The 25,949-nt window shown below is 43.1% G+C and overlaps 1 protein-coding gene across 1 annotated transcript in view; it reads left to right on the plus strand.

Annotated features, from left to right (window-relative positions):
• Positions 1-22,186, plus strand: part of LOC311100292 (DENN domain-containing protein 1A-like) — a 243,674-nt gene extending 221,488 nt beyond the window's left edge. Inside the window, exons 16-24 of the mRNA XM_084141154.1 lie at positions 390-430; positions 679-750; positions 928-984; positions 1,605-1,766; positions 2,988-3,050; positions 8,554-8,624; positions 18,441-18,578; positions 19,028-19,262; positions 19,458-22,186. Coding sequence (XP_083997280.1) covers positions 390-430; positions 679-750; positions 928-984; positions 1,605-1,766; positions 2,988-3,050; positions 8,554-8,624; positions 18,441-18,578; positions 19,028-19,262; positions 19,458-20,525 — 1,907 coding nt within the window. The 3' untranslated portion in view covers positions 20,526-22,186. The remainder of the gene's footprint in view (positions 1-389; positions 431-678; positions 751-927; positions 985-1,604; positions 1,767-2,987; positions 3,051-8,553; positions 8,625-18,440; positions 18,579-19,027; positions 19,263-19,457) is intronic.
• Positions 22,187-25,949: the final 3,763 nt, after the last annotated feature.

The raw sequence follows: 25,949 nt of genomic DNA on the forward strand, positions 1-25,949 counted from the left end.
CTGAACTGGTCCAACAAGAATGCTCATTGGTCCTCTGTAGCTCAATTGGTAGAGCATGGCGCTTGTAACGCCAGGGTAGTGGGTTCGATCCCCGGGACCATCCATATGTAAAAATGTATGTACACATGACTGTAAGTCGCTTTGGATAAAAGCGTCTGCTAAATGGCATATTATTATTATATTGACGTTCTCCGTTTTGAAATTACTAATTTTTCAAGCCTACTGACCACGAGCCAGTTATTGCAGTGGGAGTGTCAATGGCCCTAATGCTAACCAATGTCCCATGACTAACCTGTATAGAATATAGAATGCCCACTATGTTAAGGCATTGACCTTTCACCACAGGTGCCTTTCATCCCTGTGACCTCACCTCTGTGTTAACTCCACAGGCAGCGACAAGAACTACCACCAGTGGCTGTTCACAGTCAAGGTAGGTCTTCAAAGACAAGTAATGCATTCTAACCCATCTTTCACGCTGTTCAAAGTATACATATTTCTTTACTCACATTCATGCTAATAATTCAAACCTTTTGGATTTTCATGTTAAAAAAACCAACCTGTCTCCCTATGAGCACAATATGTTGCAACAAGTTATTTTTGGTTGTGCTCTCTGGGCTACCGCTGTTGTTGGTGTACAGCTGTTAGCCGTGCTGCCAACAATGGTTTTGTCTCCAACAGAAAGGGGGCGGTGCTATCTTCAACACAGTGAGGACCAAGGCTAACCCTGCCATGAAAACGGTCTATAAGTTTGTAAGTGTCCTCCTATCACGACTATTACACCATGACACTCCCAAAATATTTCACTACTGTACACTTTGTCTCATATTGATGCCACTTTAAAGGTAGACTCTGCAAGATGACTCCCTACATCAACAACAACAGAAACAAAATCTGTTTAGTAAACCCCTCTGTGTTTTTCCTCCAAAGGCTAAAGATCATGCCAGGATGGGGATAAAGGAAGTCAAGAGCAGGCTAAAACAAAAGGTACGTAGTCCTTTTGTTTGGATTTTGTTAAATCTGATCTACATAAAATTGATATTTATCTTTGGCCCAAATCACAGGCTGATTAATAACTTTACAGAACACAACTGTCACACACGCACACACATGCACAAGCAGACATGCATGCAAACACACACACACGCTGCCACTCAATGGGCTAAATAAATCACTCACTGATGGTTTTCCTCTCCCACACCGGGCTGTCACTCACTCTTCCCTCCACTGTGAGTTCACCTCTCAAACTAACCCTCTGTTGACCTCTCAACTTGACCCTCTTTACTCCTGCCTCAATTCTCCTCCTTCAAAACTCTCACTCTTGTTTTTCTCTCCTTTTAACGCTCACTCACTCAAACTCTTTCTCCATATCTGGCCCTATTCCTTAAATCCTCTTTGGCACTTTATTTGTCCTATTTTTACCCTCCTTTAGCCGTCCACTACCCCCGAACCCCTCACATATGCCCCCCTGGCACTGATCCCCCCCTCCACTATAGCCCTGTAGGGCCTCCTCCCTCGACCTCCCCCTTTCCCTCCACAGAGACCATCACCACCACTACCCCCTCTGGCCATGTCAACCTCCTTCATCTTTTTGTTCCCCTCTCCAGGAGCTGGCAGAGAACGGCTACTCCTCGACAGCAGACACAGGTGGCACAGGAGCAGGTACCGGGGAGGAAGGCACCACAGCCGGGTTGCCCCCCTCCGCCGACGGGAAGGACGGTGCCCACACCTGGGACGAACGGCGGCCCATCACAGCACCCTTTGGACAGGTCGGGAAGGAGGGGGGGTGGGATGAGTTTCTGAGATCTGAGATCTAAGCGTGTGTGTATTAATGCCTCCTGTACGCTGCTTACATACTGTAAGTCTATACAAAAACATAAGCCGCGTACAAAACCTTGCATATCTTCAACTCTCCGATCTCTCCTCCCTGACTGTCAATCTGTCAGACTGATTTTCAATGCTCCTATATTTAGGAACACTATCCTCTTAAAAGCCTTGTCCCATATCCTACATTCTTCCTTTTGCATCTCTCCTTTCAGCTTGTCAATTCACTTCTGTGTAACAGATGTCTATAGAAAAGTCTCCCCCAGTCTTTCCTATTTACAGTCATCATTAACAGAAATATATACTGTACCTCTATCCGATTAGCGCAGTGTGAGTGTCCTCCTTATGCTGCTGTCCGTTCAATCATTCCCTCACAATCACTGTCACTATCACTCTGCCATTGTCATTCCATCTCTTCTGTTGCACTCGTTCCTTGTCATTTGTCATGCTGTTTCAGCCGCTCTGGCGTGCATGTCTCTGAGTCTCCACTACGCTCTTCTCCATCATTGTTCCTTTTCTTCCGTAGTTCCTCCTTTTCATCTCTGCCGTGCACATGTCTTTGTTCGGTTTCTCTAGTATGAAATCACATGGACATTTCGAAACATAATAACAATAACATTGGTTCTCAGTTAAACCACTCCACTAATTAGTGTGGAGAGAGATGGGAGAGAGAAAAGTGAGAGAGACAATGTCTTTCAGGTGTTGCTCCCAGCACCATCCATCCATCCATCTCTCATTCCTCTCATTAGAGCGCTGAATAATTATGACACACACACGTCCTCTCTCTCTCTCTCTCTCTCTCTTACACACACACACACATTCATACATGTTAGGACAATGTTCTGGAAAGGCGTTGTGATCGGCAATGGGGATACAGTGTCAATTAGCTGATACTTTGTAAGAGGAAGGCCTAGCAACAACTGTTGTCATGAAGGAAGATATTGTGGTGGCTCTTATATGTGTGCATATGGTGTGGAGTTGATGTTGTGGTGTAATTGTGTAATGGTTGTGTGGTGGTCTGTGTTTTTATGTGTCTATGTGTGTGTGTCTATGTGTGTGTGTATATGTGTGTGTGTGTCTATGTGTGTGTGTCTATGTGTGTGTGTGTACATCATCATGTCCTTCCATTGCTATGTGTGTGTGACCCTTGGGTGTCTCTGGTGCAGCCCCTCCGAGCCCCTCCCCCTCGTCCCCATCCTCCCAGGCTCCAGTGCGGCAACTCGCAGCCCGTAAGTACCTCCCCCCTCTACCGCTCATATCTGGCCTTGGCACCTGAGTTTGTGGTTTGGAGTGTGTGTGTGTGTGTGTGTGTGTGTGCGTGCAAGCTCACCGACTGGCATACTGTCTGACTATGCGCTGTGGATATGTCCCATCTTTCAGACTGTTCTCTCAGACATACAGGATGACCTTTGTCTTAACATAACATTGACTGGCAAGACAAATCCACACGCATTCATTAACCTGAAACTTTTTTCTGTTTGAGTGTGGGTGTATTACCTCCTTTGTGTGTGGATGCGTGTCTACGTATGTTTATATCTGTGTATGTATGTGTGCACATACGCATGCGCGCACCTGTGTTACTGCGTGTCGTGGGTTTGCCGTGTCCACCAACCACTGGCGCACAGCTTTTTTTAACAGTTACTAAACCTCATGGCTGCTGGACGGGGATATTGGAAATTGAACCAGGGTTTATTGACTGACACTACTTTCTTAACAAAAACGAAGGAATTTATAAGACTTTTTCTTGCACAATACAGGTTCAGCAGACCCACTTATCGTATGGGGTGCCTTTTAATGTGCATTTACAGACCATTCGATTACATTTTCATCCCAAACACAAAAACGGTATCGGTCAACAGAGAATAGATTTACAACAGAAATAGAAAATCTAATATTACACGTCAATGAAGTTGATAAATGTACTACAGAAGCACTGAATTATCTACACGCAAAACAGAAGGAGTTTGAGGAACTTATTCATGAAAGAATGGGTATAATTTCTCAAAAAAACAGAGCAAATTGGATGGATAACAGCGAAAAGTATTTCCTAAGCCTTTAGTATAGAAACGCGACCAAAACGATGGAGAAATCCTTACCTCACCACACAAATATTTTTAAACAAAAGTTCCTCCAACCTCACTTGACGATGAGTTTTGTGATATCCATCTCCAAAAACTATACTGAACAAAAATATGAATGCAACATGCAACAATTTCAAAGATTTACTGAATTTCAGTTCATATAAGGAAATTAGTCAATTGAAATACATTCATTAGGCCCTAATCTATGGATTTCACATGACTGGGAATACAGATATGCATCTGTTGGTCACAGATACCTTAAAAAAAAGACCAGTCAGTATCTGGTGTGACCCCCATTTGCCTCATGCAGCGTGAGTTGATCAGGCTGTTGATTGTGGCCTGTGGAATGTTGTCCCACTCCTCTTCAATGGCTGTGCAAAGTTGCTGGATATAGGTGGGAACTGGGACACGCTGTCGTACACGTCGATCCAGAGCATCCCAAACATGTCTGGTGAGTATGCAGGCCATGGAAGAACTGAGACATTTTCAGCTTCCAAGAATTGTGTACAGATCCTTGCGACATGGGGCCGTGCATTATCATGCTGAATCATGAGGTGATGGCGGCAGGATCTCGTCACGTTATCTCTGTGCATTCAAATTGCCATTGATAAAATGCAGTTGTGTTCGTTGTCCGTAGCTTATGCCTGCCCATACCATAACCTCACTGCCACCATGGGGCACGCTGTTCAAAATGTTGACATCAGCAAACCGCTCGCCCACACAACACCATACACATGGTCTGCGGTTGTGAGGCCGGTTGGACGTACTGCCAAATTCTCTAAAAAGACATTGGAAGCGGCTTATGGTAAGAAATTAACATTCAACTCTCTGGCAAGAGCTCTGGTGGACATTACTGCAGTCGGCATGCCAATTGCACGCTACCTCAAAACTTGAGACATCTGTGGCATTGTGTTGTGTGACAAAACGGCACATTTTAGAGTGGCCTTTTATTGTCCCCAGCACAAGGTCCACCTGTGTAATGATCATGCTGTTTAATCAGCTTCTTGATATGCCACACCTGTCAGGTGGATGGATTATCTTGGCATAGGAGAAATGCTCACTAACAGGGATGTAATCGAATTTATGCACAAAATTTGAGATAAATACGTTTTTTGTGCGTATGGAACATTTCTGGGATCTTTTATTTCAGTTTATGAAACATGGGACCAACACTTTACATTTGGGTTTATATTTTTGTTCAGTATATCTGTGACACAAAAAATCTTGTGAAGGCCTAATTACACAGGACAAACTATGGTTGGCAATCGTTTCCTTTCAGACGGGGAAAACCCCTGGCCTCAATGGCATTCCAACCCCCCCCCCCCCCACACTCACACACACACACACTTTGCCCTCAGAACAGCCTCAATTTGTTGAGGCATGGACTCTACAAGGTGTCGAATTCGTTCCACAAAGATGATGGCACATGTTGACTCCAACACTTCCCACAGTTGGCTGGATATCCTTTGGGTGGTGGACCATTCTTGATACACACAGGAAACTGTTGAGCATGAAAAACTCAGCAGCGTTGCAGTTCTTGACACAAACTGGTATGCCTGGCACCTACTACCATACCCCGTTCAAAGGCACTTAAATATTTTGTCTGACCCATTCACTCTCTGTATGGCACACATCCATGTCTCAATTGTCTCAAGGCTTAAAAATCCTTCTTTAACCTGTCTCCTCCCCTTCATCTACACTGATTTGAATTGGATTTAACAAGTGACATCAATAAGGAATCATAGCTTTCACCTGGATTCACCTGGTCATTCTATGTAAAGGAAAGAGCAGGTGTTCATAATATATGGTACACTTCAGATTACTGGTGGTAGTATAAAGGTTTATAGTGAACACGATGACACAAGATCAATTGCTTAAAACAGACCAATATCTTTGGTTTTGTTCTGTTGATTTTGTGATACACGCTGGGGGTCGCAGGACTTAAAACGCAGGTATCATTGGGGGTCGCAGGACTTAGAACGCAGGTATCATTGGCACTGATAATTTGGGGCGGTCTCTTTTTAAAAGTTGCTGGCCACACACCAATACACTGTTTTGACAGTCTAACTATCGCTTAAATAGAAGCCAACTGTTTTCACTGTTGATATCATATGGCGGGTCGTGATTCGTTGAAGTTAACTAACAGAAAAAGTGTTTTGTTCCTTTTTCCGTGATGGCAGCCTCCCGAAATCAACATCCGCCATTCCAAAATATAGGCAGGCCCTAAAAATGGTCAAAGACTCCAGCCACCCAACTCATAGACTGTTCTCTCTGCTACTGCACAGCAAGTGGTACCGGAGCGCAAGTCATGGACCAAATGGCTGCTTAACAGCTTCTACCCCCAAGCCATAAGACTGCTGAACAGTTAATCAAATGGCTACCTGGATGGCTATTTGCATTGACCCTCTTATTTTATTATGATGTATTATACTTTTTTGCACTGACTCTCTTGCACAGGCTCGATGTACATTTGCTGGACTCTAACCACACACTCACACATACTACACTGACACTCCAACAAACACACACACACACACACACACGGACACACAAAACACACACACACATGCATATTGACTCCACACATACACACACATTCCTTCACACTCTTCACATACGCTGCTGCTACTCTGTTTATTATCTATGCATAGTCATTTAACCCCTACCTACATGAACATATTACCTCAATTACCTTGACTAACCCGTACCCCTGCACATTGACTTGGTACCAGTACCCCTTGTATTTAGATAGCCTCGCTTTGTAATTTTATTGTGTTACTATTTTTCCTTTAGTTTAGAATTTTTTTCTTATTTTTTATATTTTAAACTCTGCATTGTTGGTTAAGGTTTCGTAAGTAAGAATTTCGCGGTAAGGTCTACACCGGTTGTATTTGGCGCATGTGACAAATAAAAAAGTATTTTATTTGGTCTCCCAATTAAATGGGATGGTGAAGTTGATGTGCTTGGTGTATATTTCCTGGAAAAGTTGAGCGATCTTGCAACTATGAACTTTGATAGAAAACTTTGTAAAATAGATAGGATCTTGAAACTTTGGAGAGGTGTCCATTTATGGGACAATTACTGATTTAAATTTTCTAGTGATATCGCATATTTATTCATTTGCTCTCTGGTTCAGAGGGGTTGGGTTAAATGCGGAAGACACATTTCAGTTGAATGCATTCAGTTGTACAACTGACTAGGTTATCCCCCTTTCCCCTTTCCCTCTACCGACTCCAGGAGAATCCTTTTACAAATAATGAGAGAATTTTAATTTAACATTTTTGGGGAATGGCAAACCAGATAAAGTTAAACGGGTAATAAACATGAGTTTGGAGGGTTAAATCTATTAAATATTAAGGCATTAAGCTCTCTCTTAAAGCCTCAATTATATCTAAATCCAAACTGGTTTTCCAGCAGGCTACTAAGAGAGGCCCATCCTATGTTTAAGAGCCTTTTTGCAGATTAGAACTACACATTTTCGGTGGATTGACAATGGATCCCTGTTTAAAGTATACTCCTTTTAAATGAAGCCATACAGGGTTGGCTGCAATTTCAATTTCATCCTCCAGAAAAGGAAGATCAAATATTATGGCGAAACTACAATGTACTTAAAGAGAAAAAAAAACATATTATATTATTTTCAAGAAGGGTATAATATTTAAGAAGGACATGTAAACAAGGACAGTAAAATTGTCACACAAACAACTAACAACAGTGTATTGGAGGTGTGAGCTCAATACAAAATTATAACCAACTTCTTGGCTCTGCCACAAAATTGGAAGAGGCAATTATTTAAAGAAGAATGAGTCGGTCTACCTCCCATTAAAACCGTAAATTGCTTAAAATGATTAGTGTAAATCAGAAAATGTATCAGTTTCACTTAAATGCAGCAATGACAGCAATGCTGTATAATGTTCAAGTCAGTTGGGAACAGGACTTTGATGTCCCAATACCTTGGCATTGGGTCTATGAACTGATATATACTGAGTGTTCAAAACATTAAAAACATGACATAGACTGACCAGCTGGATCCAGGTGAAAGCTGTGATCCGTTATTGATGTCACTTGTTAAATCCACTTCAATGAATGTAGATGAAGGGGAGGAGACAGGTTAAAGACGGATTTTTAAGCCTTGAGACAATTGAGGCATGGATTGTGTATGTGTGCCACCCACCCACCTACCTCCTTTTAATTAGCCCTGTAGTTCTCCCACTGAGTTTGACGCCCCTAGGTGAGGGCAGCTAGAAAGATCAGATGACCTTTGACCTCTGACCCCTCACTCAACCCCATGAACTCTGCTGACCCCAACTGGTCTCAGGTGGTAGCTGTAGGGTCGCTCTGTTATGACACGTCCTCCCCCATCAACGTTTTTGGGTTTAGGGTTTACTAAGTTTTTGTGGAATGTCATTGGTGTTAGGCAAGATAGGAGAAGATCACTATATTCTGTGTGTGAATGACATTGTATCTGTCTCTCAACTGACATCGGGCCAATGTTTATGCATATGTATTGGCATATGAACATGCATATGGACTAACATATGTGCACAGGAGGCTTTTGTGTCTGTGTCTGTTAGTGTAACTTGCCTCAGGCTGGATGAGAATAGGTTGTTTGATTTTTTGTTTGTTATATTTATTTTGGATATTCCCACAGGCCCGTCCACCCAGGCCACTGGTGGCCAAGAGACCTCGCAGCAACGTGGGCCTGGAGAGCAGCCCTGAACAGTAAGACCACCTAGCTACATAATACACACACTGAAAACACTCATCATCACTGAGTTCCTCATAAGCTACAGTCTCATCAACTCCTATACTAAAGCTCTCCAACTACAACACACTGTTTTAGTTTACATTAGGACAGGGTTCCCCCGACTCCAGTCCTGGATATATACTGGGTGTGCAGGTTCAACCCTTGCAGTAATCCAAAATATATAAACTCAGCAAAAAAAGAAACGTCCTCTCACTGTCAACTGCGTTTATTTTCAGCAAACATAACAAGATTCAACAACTGAGACATAAACTGAACAAGTTCCACAGACATGTGACTAACAGAAATTGAATAATGTGTCCCTGAACAAAGGGGGGTCAAAATCAAAAGTAACAGTCAGTATCTGGTGTGGCCACCAGCTGCATTAAGTACTGCAGTGCATCTCCTCCTCATGGACTGCACAAGATTTGCCAGTTCTTGCTGTGAGATGTTACCCCACTCTTCCACCAAGGCACCTGCAAGTTCCCGGACATTTCTGGGGGGAATGGCCCTAGCCCATACCCTCCGATCCAACAGGTCCCAGACGTGCTCAATGGGATTGAGAACCAGGCTCTTTGCTGGCCATGGCAGAACACTGACATTCCTGTCTTGCAGGAAATAACGCACAGAACGAGCAGTATGGCTGGTGGCATTGTCATGCTGGAGGGTCATGTCAGGATGAGCCTGCAGGAAGGGTACCACATGAGGGAGGAGTTTGTCTTCCCTGTAACGCACAGCGTTGAGATTGCCTACAATGACAACAAGCTCAATCCGATGATGCTGTGACACACCGCCCCAGACCATGACGGACCCTCCACCTCCAAATCAATCCCGCTCCAGAGTACAGGCCTCGGTGTAACGCTCATTCCTTCAACGATAAACGCGAATCCGACCATTTATTTATTTATTTTACCTTTATTTAACTAGGCAAGTCAGTTAAGAACAAATTCTTATTTACAATGACGGCCTACACCGGTCAAACCCGGATGACGCTGGGCCAATTGTGCGCCGCCCTATGGGACTCCCAATCACAGCCGGTTGTGATACAGCCTGGAATCGAACCAGGGGGTCTGTAGTGATGCCTCAAGCACTGAGATGCAGTGCCTTAGACCGCTGCACCACCACTGGTGAGACAAAACCGCGACTCGTCAGTGAAGAGCACTTTTTGCCAGTCCTGTCTGGTCCAGCAACGGTGGGTTTGTGCCCATAGGTGACGTTGTTGCCGGTGATGTCTGTTGAGGACCTGCCTTACAACAGGCCTACAAGACCTCAGTCCAGCCTCTCTCAGCCTATTGCGGACAGTCTGAGCACTGATGGAGGGATTGTGCGTTCCTGGTGTAACTCGGGCAGTTGTTGTTGCCATCCTGTACCTGTCCCGCAGGTGTGATGTTCGGATGTACCGGTCCTGTGCAGATGTTGTTACACGTGGTCTGCCACTGCAAGGACGATCAGCTGTCCGTCCTGACTCCCTGTAGCGCTGTCTTAGGCGTCTCACAGTACGGACATTGCAATTTATTGTCCTGGCCACATCTGCAGTCCTCATGCCTCCTTGCAGCATGACTAAGGCACATTCACGCAGATGAGCAGGGACCCTGGGCATCTTTCTTTTGGTGTTTTTCAGATTAAGTAGAAAGGCCTCTTTAGTGTCCTAAATTTTCATAACTGTGACCTTAATTGCCTACCGTCTGTAAGCTGTTAGTGTCTTAACGACCATTCCACATGTGCATGTTCATTAATTGTTTATGGTTCATTGAACAAGCATGGGAAACAGTGTTTAAACCCTTTACAATGATGATCTGTGAAGATATTTGGATTTTTACGATATCCCTGTAAGTCCATTATTTATGTTGGTACTCATATCAACGCTCCTGAGGGGTAGTGTAGCATGACAAAAACTACTTTGAGTTTCCACAGTCTCCTGAGGAGTAGTGTAGCATGAAGCTAACCATTCTGAGTTAGCCAATTCTGCAAGCATAGTTTGACACTAATTAGCTTTCCTTGCTCTCACTAATTCCACCTCAGGGTTTTCCGTGTTTTCAGTTAATCTAGTATACCAGTATGTTTGTGATGTAACAGGGAGAAAGGGTCAATCAAATATTCATTGAGATTTAAGGCTGGGCTTGGCCACTAGATTAGCAGTGCTGCAACAATGTTTGTGTGTTATTGAAAAGTTGTGGGAATGCTTGTATTTGGTTGTATCATCTGTATATGAAAAGAAAGGTTTTGTTGCTGTGGTCACTGCTTGATCGAAGACCAATAGACTCTACATACTCAGGCAGACTCTGGGCTTTATTTTCGGCTGGCGCTAACGCGGCGCAAGTGTGAAACGTTAGTTGGCAATTTCGTCATGTAAAAACTAGGGCTCTGTCATTTTCCACCCCTTGCACCAGGTTTGCCAATTTACCTGTCTTAACATCAGCTCGCTTGCGCTGAGGTGGGAGAGGTGGCAATATTTGAGGTGTGTCCATAGCCCTTTACACTCGTACCCGTATACGGGATGAAAATTGCAGATTTGGGCACTGATAAATTACCTCAGAGCTCAGGCTCTGCGTTTCACAGAACTGTATGGGTGACAGACGTACTGAACTTGAGCACTGAATCTAACAAGAAATTGCCCCCATCCCTCCTGCTAATTAGGCAACTTTTTCAAATGTTTTGTTGTCCAAGTGAGGGAAATACTGTAAATTAAGAGGACCCAATGTATTTTGAAAGATGAGACGTTGAGGATTATAATGAATACCACTTTGATGTCTTATAAGCAAGCCAAACACCCGTCCAAATGTGTACATATCATAAAACTTGTCATATACAGTGTCAATATTTATGATCACTATGTTTGATGTACAGTTACAAGATGACATGGCGTCATACCCTGGGTTGTTCTGAACAGAATGAGCCTATGTTTGTCTATTGTGAAGAAAATGTGTAGTGGAACATGCTCCCGAATGCACTCCTTTCCATGCACACCAAAATTACGATCTGTTTCTTTGAATTGCCTTGTGAATGCCTAACACTGTATGATCGTATTTTATAACTTAGTTAGTCATGTTGGCAATAGAACAAGCTTTCAAATGATGCCCACCTGACCCGTTTTTGGATTACGTAAACAGCAACAGTAATTGTGTGATGGCGGGGATGCAGGGTTTTACTTGGACATTTTTGTCATTTAGCAGACGCTCTTATCCAGATCGACTTAGTTAGTGCATTGTGTTCCATTCAAAACAACTACAAGTATGCTTGCTCTAGTTCCTCAACGGCACAGCTAGGAGAGCTAAAAAAAGTACCTTACAGTTGAAGACTCTTCTTCTGTGTCATAAAAGTCCATTGAAATGACTTTGGAACTGTGTACACTTTGGAGAGGTGTGTGGCCACTTGAAGACACCAGTTAGTCCTCTCACTCAAACCCTTGTAATTTTTTCAGGAATAGTCTTATCATGTTACTGAATGTATCCATAGTATTTTCAGATTTCGTTATCAACAAATGTAGCGAAAGGTATAGTAAATGTAAAATGCACACAAAAACAACAGTGTAATTTTTGATTTCAGTCTTGTGTCAGGTGAACTTTTGGGTCCTCAACTTTGGTCCAATAATTTTCCCATAATGTCCAAACTGTTCCCTTTCAATTCCTACCATGCTTATGCAAATGCTTTTCATATTTCATCTGTATGAAACATTGCAATTTAGCCCTATCCATATAGGCCAATTCCCACGAGTATAAAGGCTTAAAAACGAGGTCAAAAGTGAACATTTCATTCAGCGCAAATAGGCAGATTTAAGACTCACCAAAAACAGATCTTAGCGGTAATGCTGTTGGTTATGGCATGAATTTTGACAGCGGAAGCGCAGCCTATCCAGCCATGACGCACTGTTCCCATATGCACATGGAACGAGAGAGATGTGCTTTTTGTGCTGGTGAACCTCATATTTAGAAACATATTCAGATAACCCCTACCATTGTGTCGCTGAGTTGTCGTAGTGCTGCTGCAAATGTATACTGAACAAAAATATAAACACAACAATTTCATTGATTTTACTGAGTTACAGTTCATATGAGGAAATCAGTCAATTGAAATAAATGAATTAGGCCCTAATCTATGGATTTCACATGACTGGGAATACAGATATGAATCTGTTGGTCACAGATACCTTAAAAAAAATATGGCCTCACAATGGCCCTCAGGATCTCATCACATTATTTTTGTGTAGTCAAATTGCCTTCGATAAAATGCAATTGTGTTCATTGTCTGTAGCTTATGCCTGCCCATACCATAACCCCACCGCCACCATGGGGCACTCTGTTCACAACATTGACATCAGCAAACTGCTCACCCACACGACGCCATACATGTGGTCTGCAGTTGTGAGGCCGGTTGTACGTACTCACAAATTCTCTAAAACGACATTGGAGGCGGTTTATGGTGGAGATACGAACATTAAATTATCTGGCAACAGCTCTGGTGGACATTCCTGCAGTCCGCATGCCAATTGCACACTCCCTCAAAACTTAAGTCATCTGTGGCATTGTGTTGTGTGACAAAACTGCGCATTTTAGTGGCCTTTTATTGTCCCCAGCACAAGGTCCACCTGTGTAGTGACCATGCTGTTTAATCAGATTATTGATATGCCACACCTGTCTACCAAGATACAGTGGGGAGAACAAGTATTTGATACACTGCTGATTTTGCAGGTTTTCCTACTTACGAACCATGTAGAGGTCTGTAATTTTTATCATAGGTACACTTCAACTGTGAGAGACGGAATCTAAAACAAAAATCCAGAAAATCACATTGCATGATTTTTAAGTAATTAATTAGCATTTTATTGCATGACATAAGTATTTGATACATCAGAAAAGCAGAACATAATATTTGGTACATAAACCTTTGTTTGCAATTACAGAGATCATACGTTTCCTGTAGGTCTTGACCAGTTTTGCACACACTGCAGCAGGGATTTTGGCCCACTCCTCCATACAGACCTTCTCCAGATCCTTCAGGTTTCGGGGCTGTCGCTGGGCAATACGGACTTTCAGCTCCCTCCAAAGATTTTCTATTGGGTTCAGGTCTGGAGACTGGCTAGGCCACTCCAGGACTTTGAGATGCTTCTTACGGAGCCACTCCTTAGTTGCCCTGGCTGTGTGTTTCGGGTCGTTGTCATGCTGGAAGACCCAGCCACGACCCATCTTCAATGCTCTTACTGAGGGAAGGAGGTTGTTGGCCAAGATCTCTTGATACATGGCCCCATCCATCCTCCCCTCAATACGGTTCAGTCGTCCTGCCCCCTTTGCAGAAAAGCATCCCCAAAGAATGATGTTTCCACCTCCATGCTTCACGGTTGGGATGGTGTTCTTGGGATTGTACTCATCCTTCTTCTTCCTCCAAACACGGCGAATGGAGTTTAGACCAAAAAGCTCTATTATTGTCTTATCAGACCACATGACCTTATCCCATTCCTCCTCTGGATCATCCAGATGGTCATTGGAAAACTTCAGATGGGCCTGGACATGCGCTGGCTTGAGCAGGGGGACCTTGCGTGCGCTGCAGGATTTTAATCCATGACGGCGTAGTGTGTTACTAATGGTTTTCTTTGAGACTGTGGTCCCAGCTCTCTTCAGGTCATTGACCAGGTCCTGCCGTGTAGTTCTGGGCTGATCCCTCACCTTCCTCATGATCATTGATGCCCCACGAGGTGAGATCTTGCATGGAGCCCCAGACTGAGGGTGATTGACCGTCATCTTGAACTTCTTCCATTTTCTAATAATTGCGCCAACAGTTGTTGCCATCTCACCAAGCTGCTTGCCTATTGTCCTGTAGCCCATCCCAGCCTTGTGCAGGTCTACAATTTTATCCCTGATGTCCTTACACAGCTCTCTGGTCTTGGCCATTGTGGAGAGGTTGGAGACTGTTTAATTGAGTGTGTGGACAGGTGTCTTTTATACAGGTAATGAGATCAAACAGGTGCAGTTAATACAGGTAATGAGTGGAGAACAGGAGGGCTTCTTAAAGAAAAACTAACAGGTCTGTGAGAGCCGGAATTCTTATTGGTTGGTAGGTGATCAAATACTTATGTCATGCAATAAATGCTAATTAATTACTTAAAAATCATACAATGTGATTTTCTGCATTTTTGTTTTAGATTCCGTCTCTCACAGTTGAAGTGTACCTATGATAAAAATTACAGACCTCTACATGCTTTGTAAGTAGGAAAACCTGCAAAATCGGCAGTGTATCAAATACTTGTTCTCCCCACTGTAATCCATCCACCTAAGGAGAAATGCTCACTTACAGGGATGTAAACACATTTGTGCACACAATTTGAGAGAAATAAGCTTTTTTGTAGGTATGGAATATTTCTCTGATCTTTTATTTCAGCTCATGAAACATTGGACCAACATTTTACATGTTGTGTTTATATTTTTGTTCAGCAAACATTGTCCCAGGAGTGTAGGCCGTCTTAATGTACAGTGGGGGAAAAAAGTATTTAGTCAGCCACTAATTGTGCAAGTTCTCCCACTTAAAAAGATGAGAGAGGCCTGTAATTTTCATCATAGGTACACATAAACTATGACAGACAAATTGAGGAAAAAAAATCCAGACAATCACATTGTATGATTTTTTATGAATTTATTTGCAAATTATGGTGGAAAATAAGTATTTGGTCACCTACAAACAAGCAAGATTTCTGGCTCTCACAGACCTGTAACTTCTTCTTTAAGAGGCTCCTCTGTCCTCCACTCGTTACCTGTATTAATGGCACCTGTTTGAACTTGTTATCAGTATAAAAGACACCTGTCCACAACCTCAAACAGTCATACTCCAAACACCACTATGGCCAAGACCAAAGAGCTGTCAAAGGACACCAGAAACAAAATTGTAGACCTGCACCAGGCTGGGAAGACTGAATCTGCAATAGGTAAGCAGCTTGGTTTGAAGAAATCAACTGTGGGAGCAATTATTAGGAAATGGAAGACATACAAGACCACTGATAATCTCCCTCGATCTGGGGCTCCACGCAAGATCTCACCCTGTGGGGTCAAAATGATCACAAGAACGGTGAGCAAAAATCCCAGAACCACACGGGGGGACCTAGTGAATGACCTGCAGAGAGCTGGGACCAAAGTAACAAAGCCTACCATCAGTAACACACTACGCCGCCAGGGACTCAAATCCTGCAGTGCCAGACGTGTCCCCCTGCTTAAGCCAGTACATGTCCAGGCCCGTCTGGACTTTGCTAGAGTGCATTTGGATGATCCAGAAGAGGATTGGGAGAATGTCATATGGTCAGATGAAACCAAAATAGAACTTTTTGGTAAAAACTCAACTCATCGTGTTTGGAGGACAAAGAATGCTGAGTTGCATCCAAAGAACACTATACCTACTGTGAAGCATGGGGGTGGAAACATCATGCTTTGGGGCTGTTTTTCTGCAAAGGGACCAGGACGACTGATCCGTGTAAAGGAAAGAATGAATGGGGCTATGTATCATGAGATTTTGAGTGAAAACCTCCTTCCATCAGCAAGGGCATTGAAGATGAAACGTGGCTGAGTCTTTCAGCATGACAATGATCCCAAACACACCGCCCGGGCAACGGAGTGGCTTCGTAAGAAGCATTTCAAGGTCCTGGAGTGGCCTAGCCAGTCTCCAGATCTCAACCCCATAGAAAATCTTTGGAGGGAGTTGAAAGTCTGTGTTGCCCAGCGACAGCCCCAAAACATCACTGCTCTACAGGAGATCTGCATGGAGGAATGGGCCAAAATACCAGCAACAGTGTGTGAAAACCTTGTGAAGACTTACAGAAAACGTTTGACCTGTGTCATTGCCAACAAAGGGTATATAACAAAGTATTGAGAAACTTTTGTTATTGACCAAATACTTATTTTCCACCATAATTTGCAAATAAATTCATTAAAAATCCTACAATGTGATTTTCTGATTTTTCTTTCCTCATTTTGTCTGTCATAGTTGACGTGTACCTATGATGAAAATGACAGGCCTCTCTCATCTTTTTAAGTGGGAGAACTTGCACAATTGGTGGCTGACTAAATACTTTTTTCCCCCACTGTAAGTAACCTAATTTATGCTCCTCTAACCCTGAATGCCTCTTTCAATCCTACAGCAGTAATCATACGCGTTATACTGTTAGCACTGAGGCGGTTTGCCCTAGTAGGAAGCCCACTATTTGCAGTTCACCCTGCACCATCAGCTCAAACATAAACATCACTGTCATGTCTACCTATAATATAAATAATAATATAGTATATGCCATTTAGCAGACGCTTTTATCCAAAGCGACTTAGTCATGCGTGCATACATATTACGTGTGTGTACTTCTCATAAGCCTCCCAGTAAAGCAATAAAAACAATCAAGCATCCCAGTAAAGCGCTAAAAATAGCCCACAATAACATACACAGAGTATACCAAACATTAGGAACACCTTCCTAATATTGGCTTGCATACAAGAGGTTGAGTTGCATACAAGAGATCATACAAGAGGTTTTGTAGTGATTCCTAGTTGATGATGTAAGTAATATTTGCTGGTCTGTGGTGTGTAATGAGGAGCAACCAGATGGTGCACTTTATGCATTTATGAAATTACTTATTCCAGTTACTAATAAGCATGCACCATTAAGAAAATTACTGTAAAAACTGTTAAATCCCCGTGGATTGATTAAGAATTGGAAAATTGTATGGTTGAGAGGTATGAGGCAAAAGGAATGGCAAATAAGTCTAGCTGCACAGCTGATCGGCAAACATGCTGTTAATTGAGAAATCATGTGACTAAACTAAACAAAAATAAAAAACTATACTATGATAAAGATAAATTATATAAAGAATGATGAATGATAATGAATGGCTCTGGAGCACCATAGATAATATTTTGGCCAAAAAGATGAACTCAGATGGTCACAAAACCCACTGATATTGCAAACTACTTTAATAAGTTTTACATTGGCAAGATTAGCAAACGTAGGTATGACATGCCAACTAAAAAATTTGAACGTACACATCCATGCATAACTGACCAAATTATGAAAGATAAGCATTCCTTAAAGTGGAAGAGGTGAAAAAAATTGTCTATCGTTTTCTATTTTGCCCAGCAGCTAATGGGGATCCTTAATAAATACAAAAAATACAAAAGTAAAAGTTGATTGGCCAGTCACACGTACAATTTATTTATTCATCAAAACCCAGCCCTTTCGCGCCATCACCAGCTATGAAAATAGCAAAAATATTTCTGACACACCCCCGGATCTATAGCGCTACCGCCAGCGCTAAGATGTACCATTGCATTAGGTTTGTTAAAATAGATCCTTCCGGTTGGTAAAGTCTACAGATGTTTGCTGCCTTCTTGTGGCCTATGCTGCTAATTGATCATAAGTGGAGCTCCTGACTGAAAATAAGTTGTAGGATTGTTCAGTATTTATCAATTAAGAAAAATATGTCACCGGCTAAGACTCAGCTTTCGTGTGGCCTTTCTGAAACCATCTCTCCTTCCCTCTTATTCAGTCATCTCTCCCTTTCTTTCACCTCATTAAAAACAAAGAAATTGTTTGATCAAATGAAAACATTCCATTCCATATCTATCAGTCATACATACATAAATGAACAGTTATGATTTATTAAAGATCAAATTTCAGACAAAATCATCTGAAAATGATTCAGATACAACTTTCTTTCTGTGTGTCTCTCTTTACTCCTCTCTCTCTCGCTGCTCTGTGTGTGAAATGGGATATCTCTCCTTCCTTTTCTATCTCTGTCATTCCCTTTCTCTCTACTTATCTACCTTCCCCAGTTGTGTCCGTCCCACACGTCACTACACAGTCTTTCTGTCCGAGGACTCCTCAGGCGACGAGCTGCAGCACGAAGACGACTCCATCGCCGGCTTCCCCGAAAACGTTCTCTTCTCCGCCCCGTTCGAATGGTCACCCCTGTACGCTGCACTCCTACCAATGATCATGCATTTGCTTCATTGTAGTGCTTCGTTAATTGACTTATCTCGGCCCAGCTGGAAGCATGGTTGGGTGGCTGATCTGCCACTCTTCCTTTGTTTTCTCTTTGATTGATTTCCAATTGGCTAAAGCCTTATCTCTTTCTGCTGTCTGCATTATGATTGGTGGTCCATCTCTCAAATTATTTTTCACCCCTTTGCAATTAAATGGTTTTATTTGCTGCAATAGTAGCTTATATTGTAGCTAAAAAAAAAGCAGGCCTCAGTCATGCAGGTGTAGATAAAGAATGTAAGTTAATTGTATCTCTGTGCCGGGACTATAATAATGTAATTGCTAGAGCGTCCTGTCAACAGTTTATTGTATTGTATGTGACAATATTAATTATGTTGTGCACACATGCATGTAACTAATGGAACAATCCTTCCAACAGGCCGCAGCCTTACCGCTCCCTGAAGGAGGCAGAGTTTGCAGAGGAGCCCGTCAGCGGCCCCTCCTACACGGCCCCACCCAGCCCGGTGATGGAGATGTTTGCAGACATCAACCTGCTGGGGGACATGTTCAGCTGCTTGGATGAGCCCGAAGGCCAGCAGCTCAGCCTGGCCAGGAGCCTGGAGGACCTCCGCACACCCAAAGACCCCCAGGAGCAGCATAAATTCAACTACCAGGTACCAGAGGGCACGTGGCCCGTGGTGGCTACAGACCTGGATCAAATATCTATTTCAGGGGTCTGAAACTCCCAGTCCGCGGGCCAACATTTTTTAAAAGACTTCTGTGGTCCAATATCTATACTTGTGATGTTACACAGCTCTTGATAATACTGGTTATTAGCTGTTTTGTTTTCTTGTGTCTTCCCTCTCTAGCGGATGGACCTGAGCGGCAGTGAGCGTACGTGCACCCTTCCAGGCCTCAAGCACTCCAACCCTTACAACAAGATGTGGCGCATGCATGGGCAGGATGACATGGCCTTGGCCGGCCGGTTGTCTCCGAACTGGGACCGACCCCTGTCCGTGCCCCCCCCTGAGCTTGAGGAGCCACGGCTGGATCTCTCCACCACCCCTAGCCAAGGGGGGTGCATCACCATCCCCCGCCCCCAGGGAAGGAAAACCCCAGAGCCAGGGAAGGTCTTGGGTGCGCCACCGATGCCCGAGCCACAAACCAAGCCAGGAGCGGCCGGGGAGGGTGGGACCACCACGGCAGGGGGGCAGGAGTTCCGGCAGGCCCTTGGGATGGGGGGTGACCTGATGCTGCAGCCCACCAAGATAGACTTCAGTGAAGGGGAGGACGTGGATCTGCTCAGCCTCCTGGACCCCCTGAACAACCCAGCCCAAACCACCACCACCCCTGCCTCAGCAGGGGAAGGAGCAGACTCCCCGACCGGTGCTGCCCCTCCATCCTTCAGGACCGTTTTCCCGCCACTGCCCTATCCCCAGAGCCTGCCCCCCTTCCACCAACACATGCCGCTCAACCCCTTCACCGCACCCCTCGGCTACCCTACCCACAGACACTACTCGCCCACAGTGGCGGGGAACCCCTTCAGTGGAGGTGCATACAGGCCTCCTGCCTCTGCCTATTTCCATGCCACCCCCCATGGTCACCCTCCTCACCCTCTCTCCACAATTACGGGGCTCTACAGACTGTCCTCTCCTGGAGGGTCCAGCCTCCCCCCTGGCATAGGCTCTATGCGGCCTGCCTTCCCCAATCATGGCGGTCCTCCCCCCACCTCCTCAGGCAGCCACCACGCTCTCTCCAGCCTTTTGAACTTCCCCTCAGCTCCCGCCCCTAGGGTACTGCCTAAGCCTCCCAACAGTACAGAGGAATCCGAGACTCAGGACCCCTTTGAGGACCTACTGGCCATGGCCAAGCCGGCCGTCGCACCCCCTAAAAAGAAGGTGGAAGTCCTTCGGGGTAAGTGGGAGACTTTTGACTAACCCCCCCTCCCCTGACGTTCCACTTAGTGGTGTTGTCTTATTCACCCCTTCCCTGCACCAGCTTATGCTGGTGACAAATCGAGAGGCTGGTTTCCACACTGTCCCCTCCCCCAGTCACTTGGACAAGTCCGTTTCCCCCTCTGCTGAGTTTTGGAGTTCGAGCCTCTCTTTCTTTTTCTCTTTCTCTCTCTCTCTCGCCCTCTATCGCTCTCTCTCATCCTACAGCCAGGAATGGGACTCTTAACCTGGCCTTACTTCTTTCAGTACGCTGATACGCCAACCGTGCACAGCCCATGCTAGCGCGCTCTTGCACAGTGTCTCGTAGCTTAGCCTATAGCTTAGCTTAGCTCAAACTGGAAGGCATGTGGCCTCTAAAAAAAATCTAGACTCTATCCTGAGACCAAGCACCAAAAGGCCACCACGTCTCAGTAACTGGTAATGCTAATCATTAGAACAGCCAGTAGTCCGCATTTTGTGGATTTCCCAGGTTAACGGCGCATTACTAACATGCAGTCAGTCCACCCTCGATGTCTTCAGCTGTGTCATGCTAAGCAATTTTATTTTTAGAGGAAACACTCAAACGATACATAATTTTGTTTGTCTGGACTCACCTCTGTACAAACTAATGGACCGTACTCATTGACTGAAGCAAATCCGCTGGAAAAATATCCCACGTATGACAAAATACTACAGTTTACTATAGAATGCTCCAGTACTTACTGTAAAATTCTGTAGGATGCTGTAGAATACTACACTACACACTGTAGTATCCCTCGATCATGTGTAGTACTTAGTATATCATTTTGTAGTATACTGTAGTATAGTATAGTAAATACTACAGAAATGTCTGCACAAACACTACAGTTTGCAAAAACTTTTTTTTTTTTACTATAGTATTTGTATATACCCTGTCCATTCCCCTCCTCCATATCCCAATTTGTGCCACCTGTAAGTGAGAAACCTATACTGAACCAAAATATAAACAAACAATGCAACAATTTCAACGGTTTTAGTGAGTTACAGTTCATATAAGGAAATCAGTCAATTGAAATAAATAAATTTGGCCCTAATCTATGGATTTCACAGGACTGGGCAGGGGCGCAGCCATGGGTGGGCCTGGGAGGGCATAGACTCACCCACTTGGGAGCCAGGCCCAGCCAATTATAATGAGTTTATCCCCACAAAAGGGTTTTATTACAGACAGAAATACTCCTCAGTTTCATCAGCTGTCCGGGTGGCTGGTCTCAGACGATCCCGCAGGTGAAGATGCCGGATGTGGAGGTCCTGGGCTGGCGTGGTTACATGTGGTCTGCGGTTGTGAGGCCGGTTGGACATACTGCCAAATTCTCTAAAACGACGTTGGAGGTGGCTTATGGTAGAGAACTTAACATTACATTCTCTGGCAACAGCTCTGGTGGACATTCCTGCAGTCAGCATGGCAATTGCATGCTCCCTCAAAACTTGAGACATCTGTGGCGTTGTGTTGTGTGACAAAACTGCTCCTTTTAGAGTGGCCTTTTATTGTCCCCAGCACAAGGTGCACCTGTGTATAAATCATGCTATTTAATCAGCTTTTTGATATGCAACACCTGTCAGGTGAATGGATTATCTTGGCAAAGTAGAAATGCTCACTAACAGGGATGTAAACAAACTTGTGCACACAATTTGACAGAAATAAACTTTTTGTGCGTATGGACATTTTTGGCGATCTTTTATTTCAGCTTATGAAACATGGGATCAACACTTTACATGTTGCATTCATATATTTGTTCAGTATTCATGCCATGTATGGTTATCAAAAAGAGCAGAAGCTCTGAACTCTCCGTTCAGAACCTAATCCTAACTACCTACAGGTTATGGAACATTTGCTCTTTTAGTATTTCTCCAGTAGGTTTCCTCAAGGAGAAAGCCCCCTACTTCTATGTCAAAGATTGTAAAACAAAAACGCTTCAGTAAATACTACAGCAATGTTCCCAAAAACACTACAGTAAATACTACAGTATACTACAGTCTGTGAAAACACTACATTAAATACCAAAGTATACCGCACTACAGTCTGCAGAAAGACAGTAATTACTAGTATAATATTAGTATATACTACTCTTTTTTTACTACATTATTTATACTGTAGTAAACTGTAAATACTATAGTATACTGCAATAAATACTACAGGATTCACTGTAGTGTTTTTGCAGACTTCAGTGAATACTACAATAAAGACAGCAAAAACTCTACAGTGAATACTATAGTATTCCTACCATAGTATACGCTATAGTATTTGTTTAATGTGGGATACCGTTTAGGCTAAATGAGGTGGTCATGTCTGTTACTGCAATCTTTCAGGTGAAACATGTGCTAATTAATTTGTCAAAATGAATTCCTATGTAGTAGGGGGAGGAATATACAACCACCCGATGTTGCGCCAATCATGTTTGCTATTTAAACTCATCCCAGGTATTCCCTTTTTCCCCTTGTAGATTTTGGCCTTATTTTGAGTATTATCATGTTTTCTGTGTCTGAGGACAGTGATCAACTACTACTGAGTCATTGTCTGCTTGCTGAGTGTTTTGCTACTATGTGTGCAAGATTGTAAAGTACATACTGAAAAAATGGGCACCTTTGTCAGTTGCGATTGCAATCGCTTGCCAGTGCACTTCCGGTTTGACCGACATGACTCAAATCAGGACCTACACCAAGAACTATGATGACACTAGTCTGTGACACTACCGAACATTTCTCCAGAGAGCTGCTACAAATGTCTCCCCCCCCCCCACTGCCTTGTGGGTAATCACACAGATGGAGTCATAGGGGCTTCATGCTAACACTAAAAGCTAACTGTGTGCAGGAAGATTACATTAAGTCTTGATCATGTAAAATGGTGTCTGTAAGATTATATTGGAACACTTGTCTTGGTCCTTGCTTTATGTGTAGAGGGAACAAACATAAGTGTATGATTAATTAAAGACAAATAAGTACTGTCGGCTAATACTAGAAACATAAAGTATCATCTTTAGGAACTCCTCATGTTAATCTAACAGAGTAAGATGACTTCACATTTTTCTTCTACTGCAATATGCATTTATAATATATACTGTCTCATTTTTTTAATTCAAAAAGGTTTGCAAAATAAATGAAAAATACAGAGGTATTTTTTCTTAAGCGCGGTGTAAGTGACATATTGATAAGCTAGTCATAAAATACCCAAGGTGGCAATTATAATTCAGTGATTAGTAATAATTAGCTGTCAGTATTTACCTAGCTATATCTAGACATACAGTTGAAGTCGGAAGTTTACAAACACTTAGGTTGGAGTCATTAAAACTCGTTTTTTCAACTACTCCACAAATTTCTTGTTAACAAACTATAGTTTTGGCAAGTCGGTTTGGACATCTACTTTGTGCATGACACAAGTAATTTTTTCAACAATTGTTTACAGACAGATTATTTCACTTATAATTCACTGTATTACAATTCCAGTGGGGCAGAAGTTTGACTGTGCCTTTAAACAGCTTGGAAAATTCCAGAAAATGATGTCATGGCTTTAGAAGCTTCTGATAGGCTAATTGACATAATTTGAGTCAATTGGAGGTGTACCTGTGGATGTATTTCAAGGCCTACCTTCAAATTCAATGCCTCTTTGCTTGAAATTATGGGAAAATGAAAAGAAATCAGGCAAGACCTCAGAACATTTTTTGTAGACCTCCACAAGTCTGGTTCATCCTTGAGAGCAATTTCCAAACGCCTGAAGGTACCATGTTCATCTGTACAAACAATAGTACGCAAGTATAAACACCATGGGACCACGCAGCCGTCATACCACTCAGGAAGGAGACGTGTTCTGTCTCCTAGAGATGAACGTACTTTGGTGCGAAAAGTGCAAATCAATCCCAGAATAACAGCAAAGGACCTTGTGAAGATGCTGGAGGAAACAGGTACAAAAGTATCTATATCCACAGTAAAACAAGTCCTATATCGACATAACCTGAAAGGCCGCTCAGCAAGGAAGAAGCCACTGCTCCAAAACCGCCATAAAAAAGCCAGACTACGGTTTGCAACTGCACATGGGGACAAAGATCGTACTTTTTGGAGAAATGCCCTCTGGTCTGATGAAACAGAAATATAACTGTTTGGCCATAATGACCATCGTTATGTTTGGAGGAAAAAGGGGGTGCTTGCAAGCCGAAGAACACCATCCCAACCGTGAAGCACGGGGGTGGCAGCATCATTCTGTGGGGGTGCTTTGCTGCAGGAGGGACTGGTGCACTTCACAAAATAGATGGCATCATGAGGAAGGAAAATTATGTGGATATATTGAAGCAACATCTCAAGACATCAGTCAGGAAGTTAAAGCTTGGTCGCAAATGGGTCTTCCAAATGGACAATGACCCCAAGCATACTTCCAAAGTTGTGGCAAAATGGTTTAAGGACAACAAAGTCAAGGTATTGGAATGGCCATCACAAAGCCCTGACCTCAATCCTATAGAAAATGTGTGGGCAGAACTGAAAAAGCGAACAAGGAGGCCTATAAACTTGACTCAGTTACACCAGCTCTGTCAGGAGGAATGGGCCAAAATTCACCCAACTTATTGTGGGAAGCTTGTGGAAGGCTACCTGAAACGTTTGACCCAAGTTAAACAATTTTAAAGGCAATGCTACCAAATACTAATTGAGTGTATGTCAACTTCTGACCCACTGTGAATGTGATGAAATAAATAAAAGCTTAAATAAATCATTCTACTATTATTCTGACATTTCACATTCTTAAAATGAAGTGGTTATCCTAACTGACCTAAGACAGGGACTTTTTACTAGGATTAAATGTCAGGAATTGTGAAAAACTGAGTTTAAATGTATTTGGCTAAGGTGTATGTAAACTACCGACTTCAACTGTACCTAAGTATTAATTGTATTTATAGTAAAATAAACCTTGATTTGACCAGAGCCTACAATCATTAGTACTGCACTCACCACTAGTATTCATTCAATAACTTCAAATGTTTCCACCCTCCATGGTTTGTATGCACCTTTCTTCAGGGCTGTGGTTACTTTTGATCGACAATACATTGTAAGTGTGCTTTAAGAATCAGAGCAATGCATTAAATTAAATCTCACTCTCACACTTCATCAAGACAGTAGCAGTATTTTATTGAATCACTGAACTTTCAGATAAGTCGTTGCCTTACCGTCAAGGATAATCCATGATGTTTTGATCCATATCTACGTTGGAAAAATACCTTTGTGTGTCTATTTGTTGCTTATGTAGATGGTGTCCATACCCCCACCTCCCCTCCTATAGAATGTTTCCTATAGAAATGTGATAATATTTTTTTATACAATTGAGCACTTTTTTAAGTTTGGATTTATTTTGTTGTTTTGTTGTGTTTTCTGTTTATTTTCCTCATTTCTGTATCTCTCACAATTAAA

The sequence above is a fragment of the Coregonus lavaretus genome (assembly GCF_964263955.1).
Source record: "Coregonus lavaretus genome assembly, chromosome: 24".
Taxonomy (NCBI): domain Eukaryota; kingdom Metazoa; phylum Chordata; class Actinopteri; order Salmoniformes; family Salmonidae; genus Coregonus; species Coregonus lavaretus.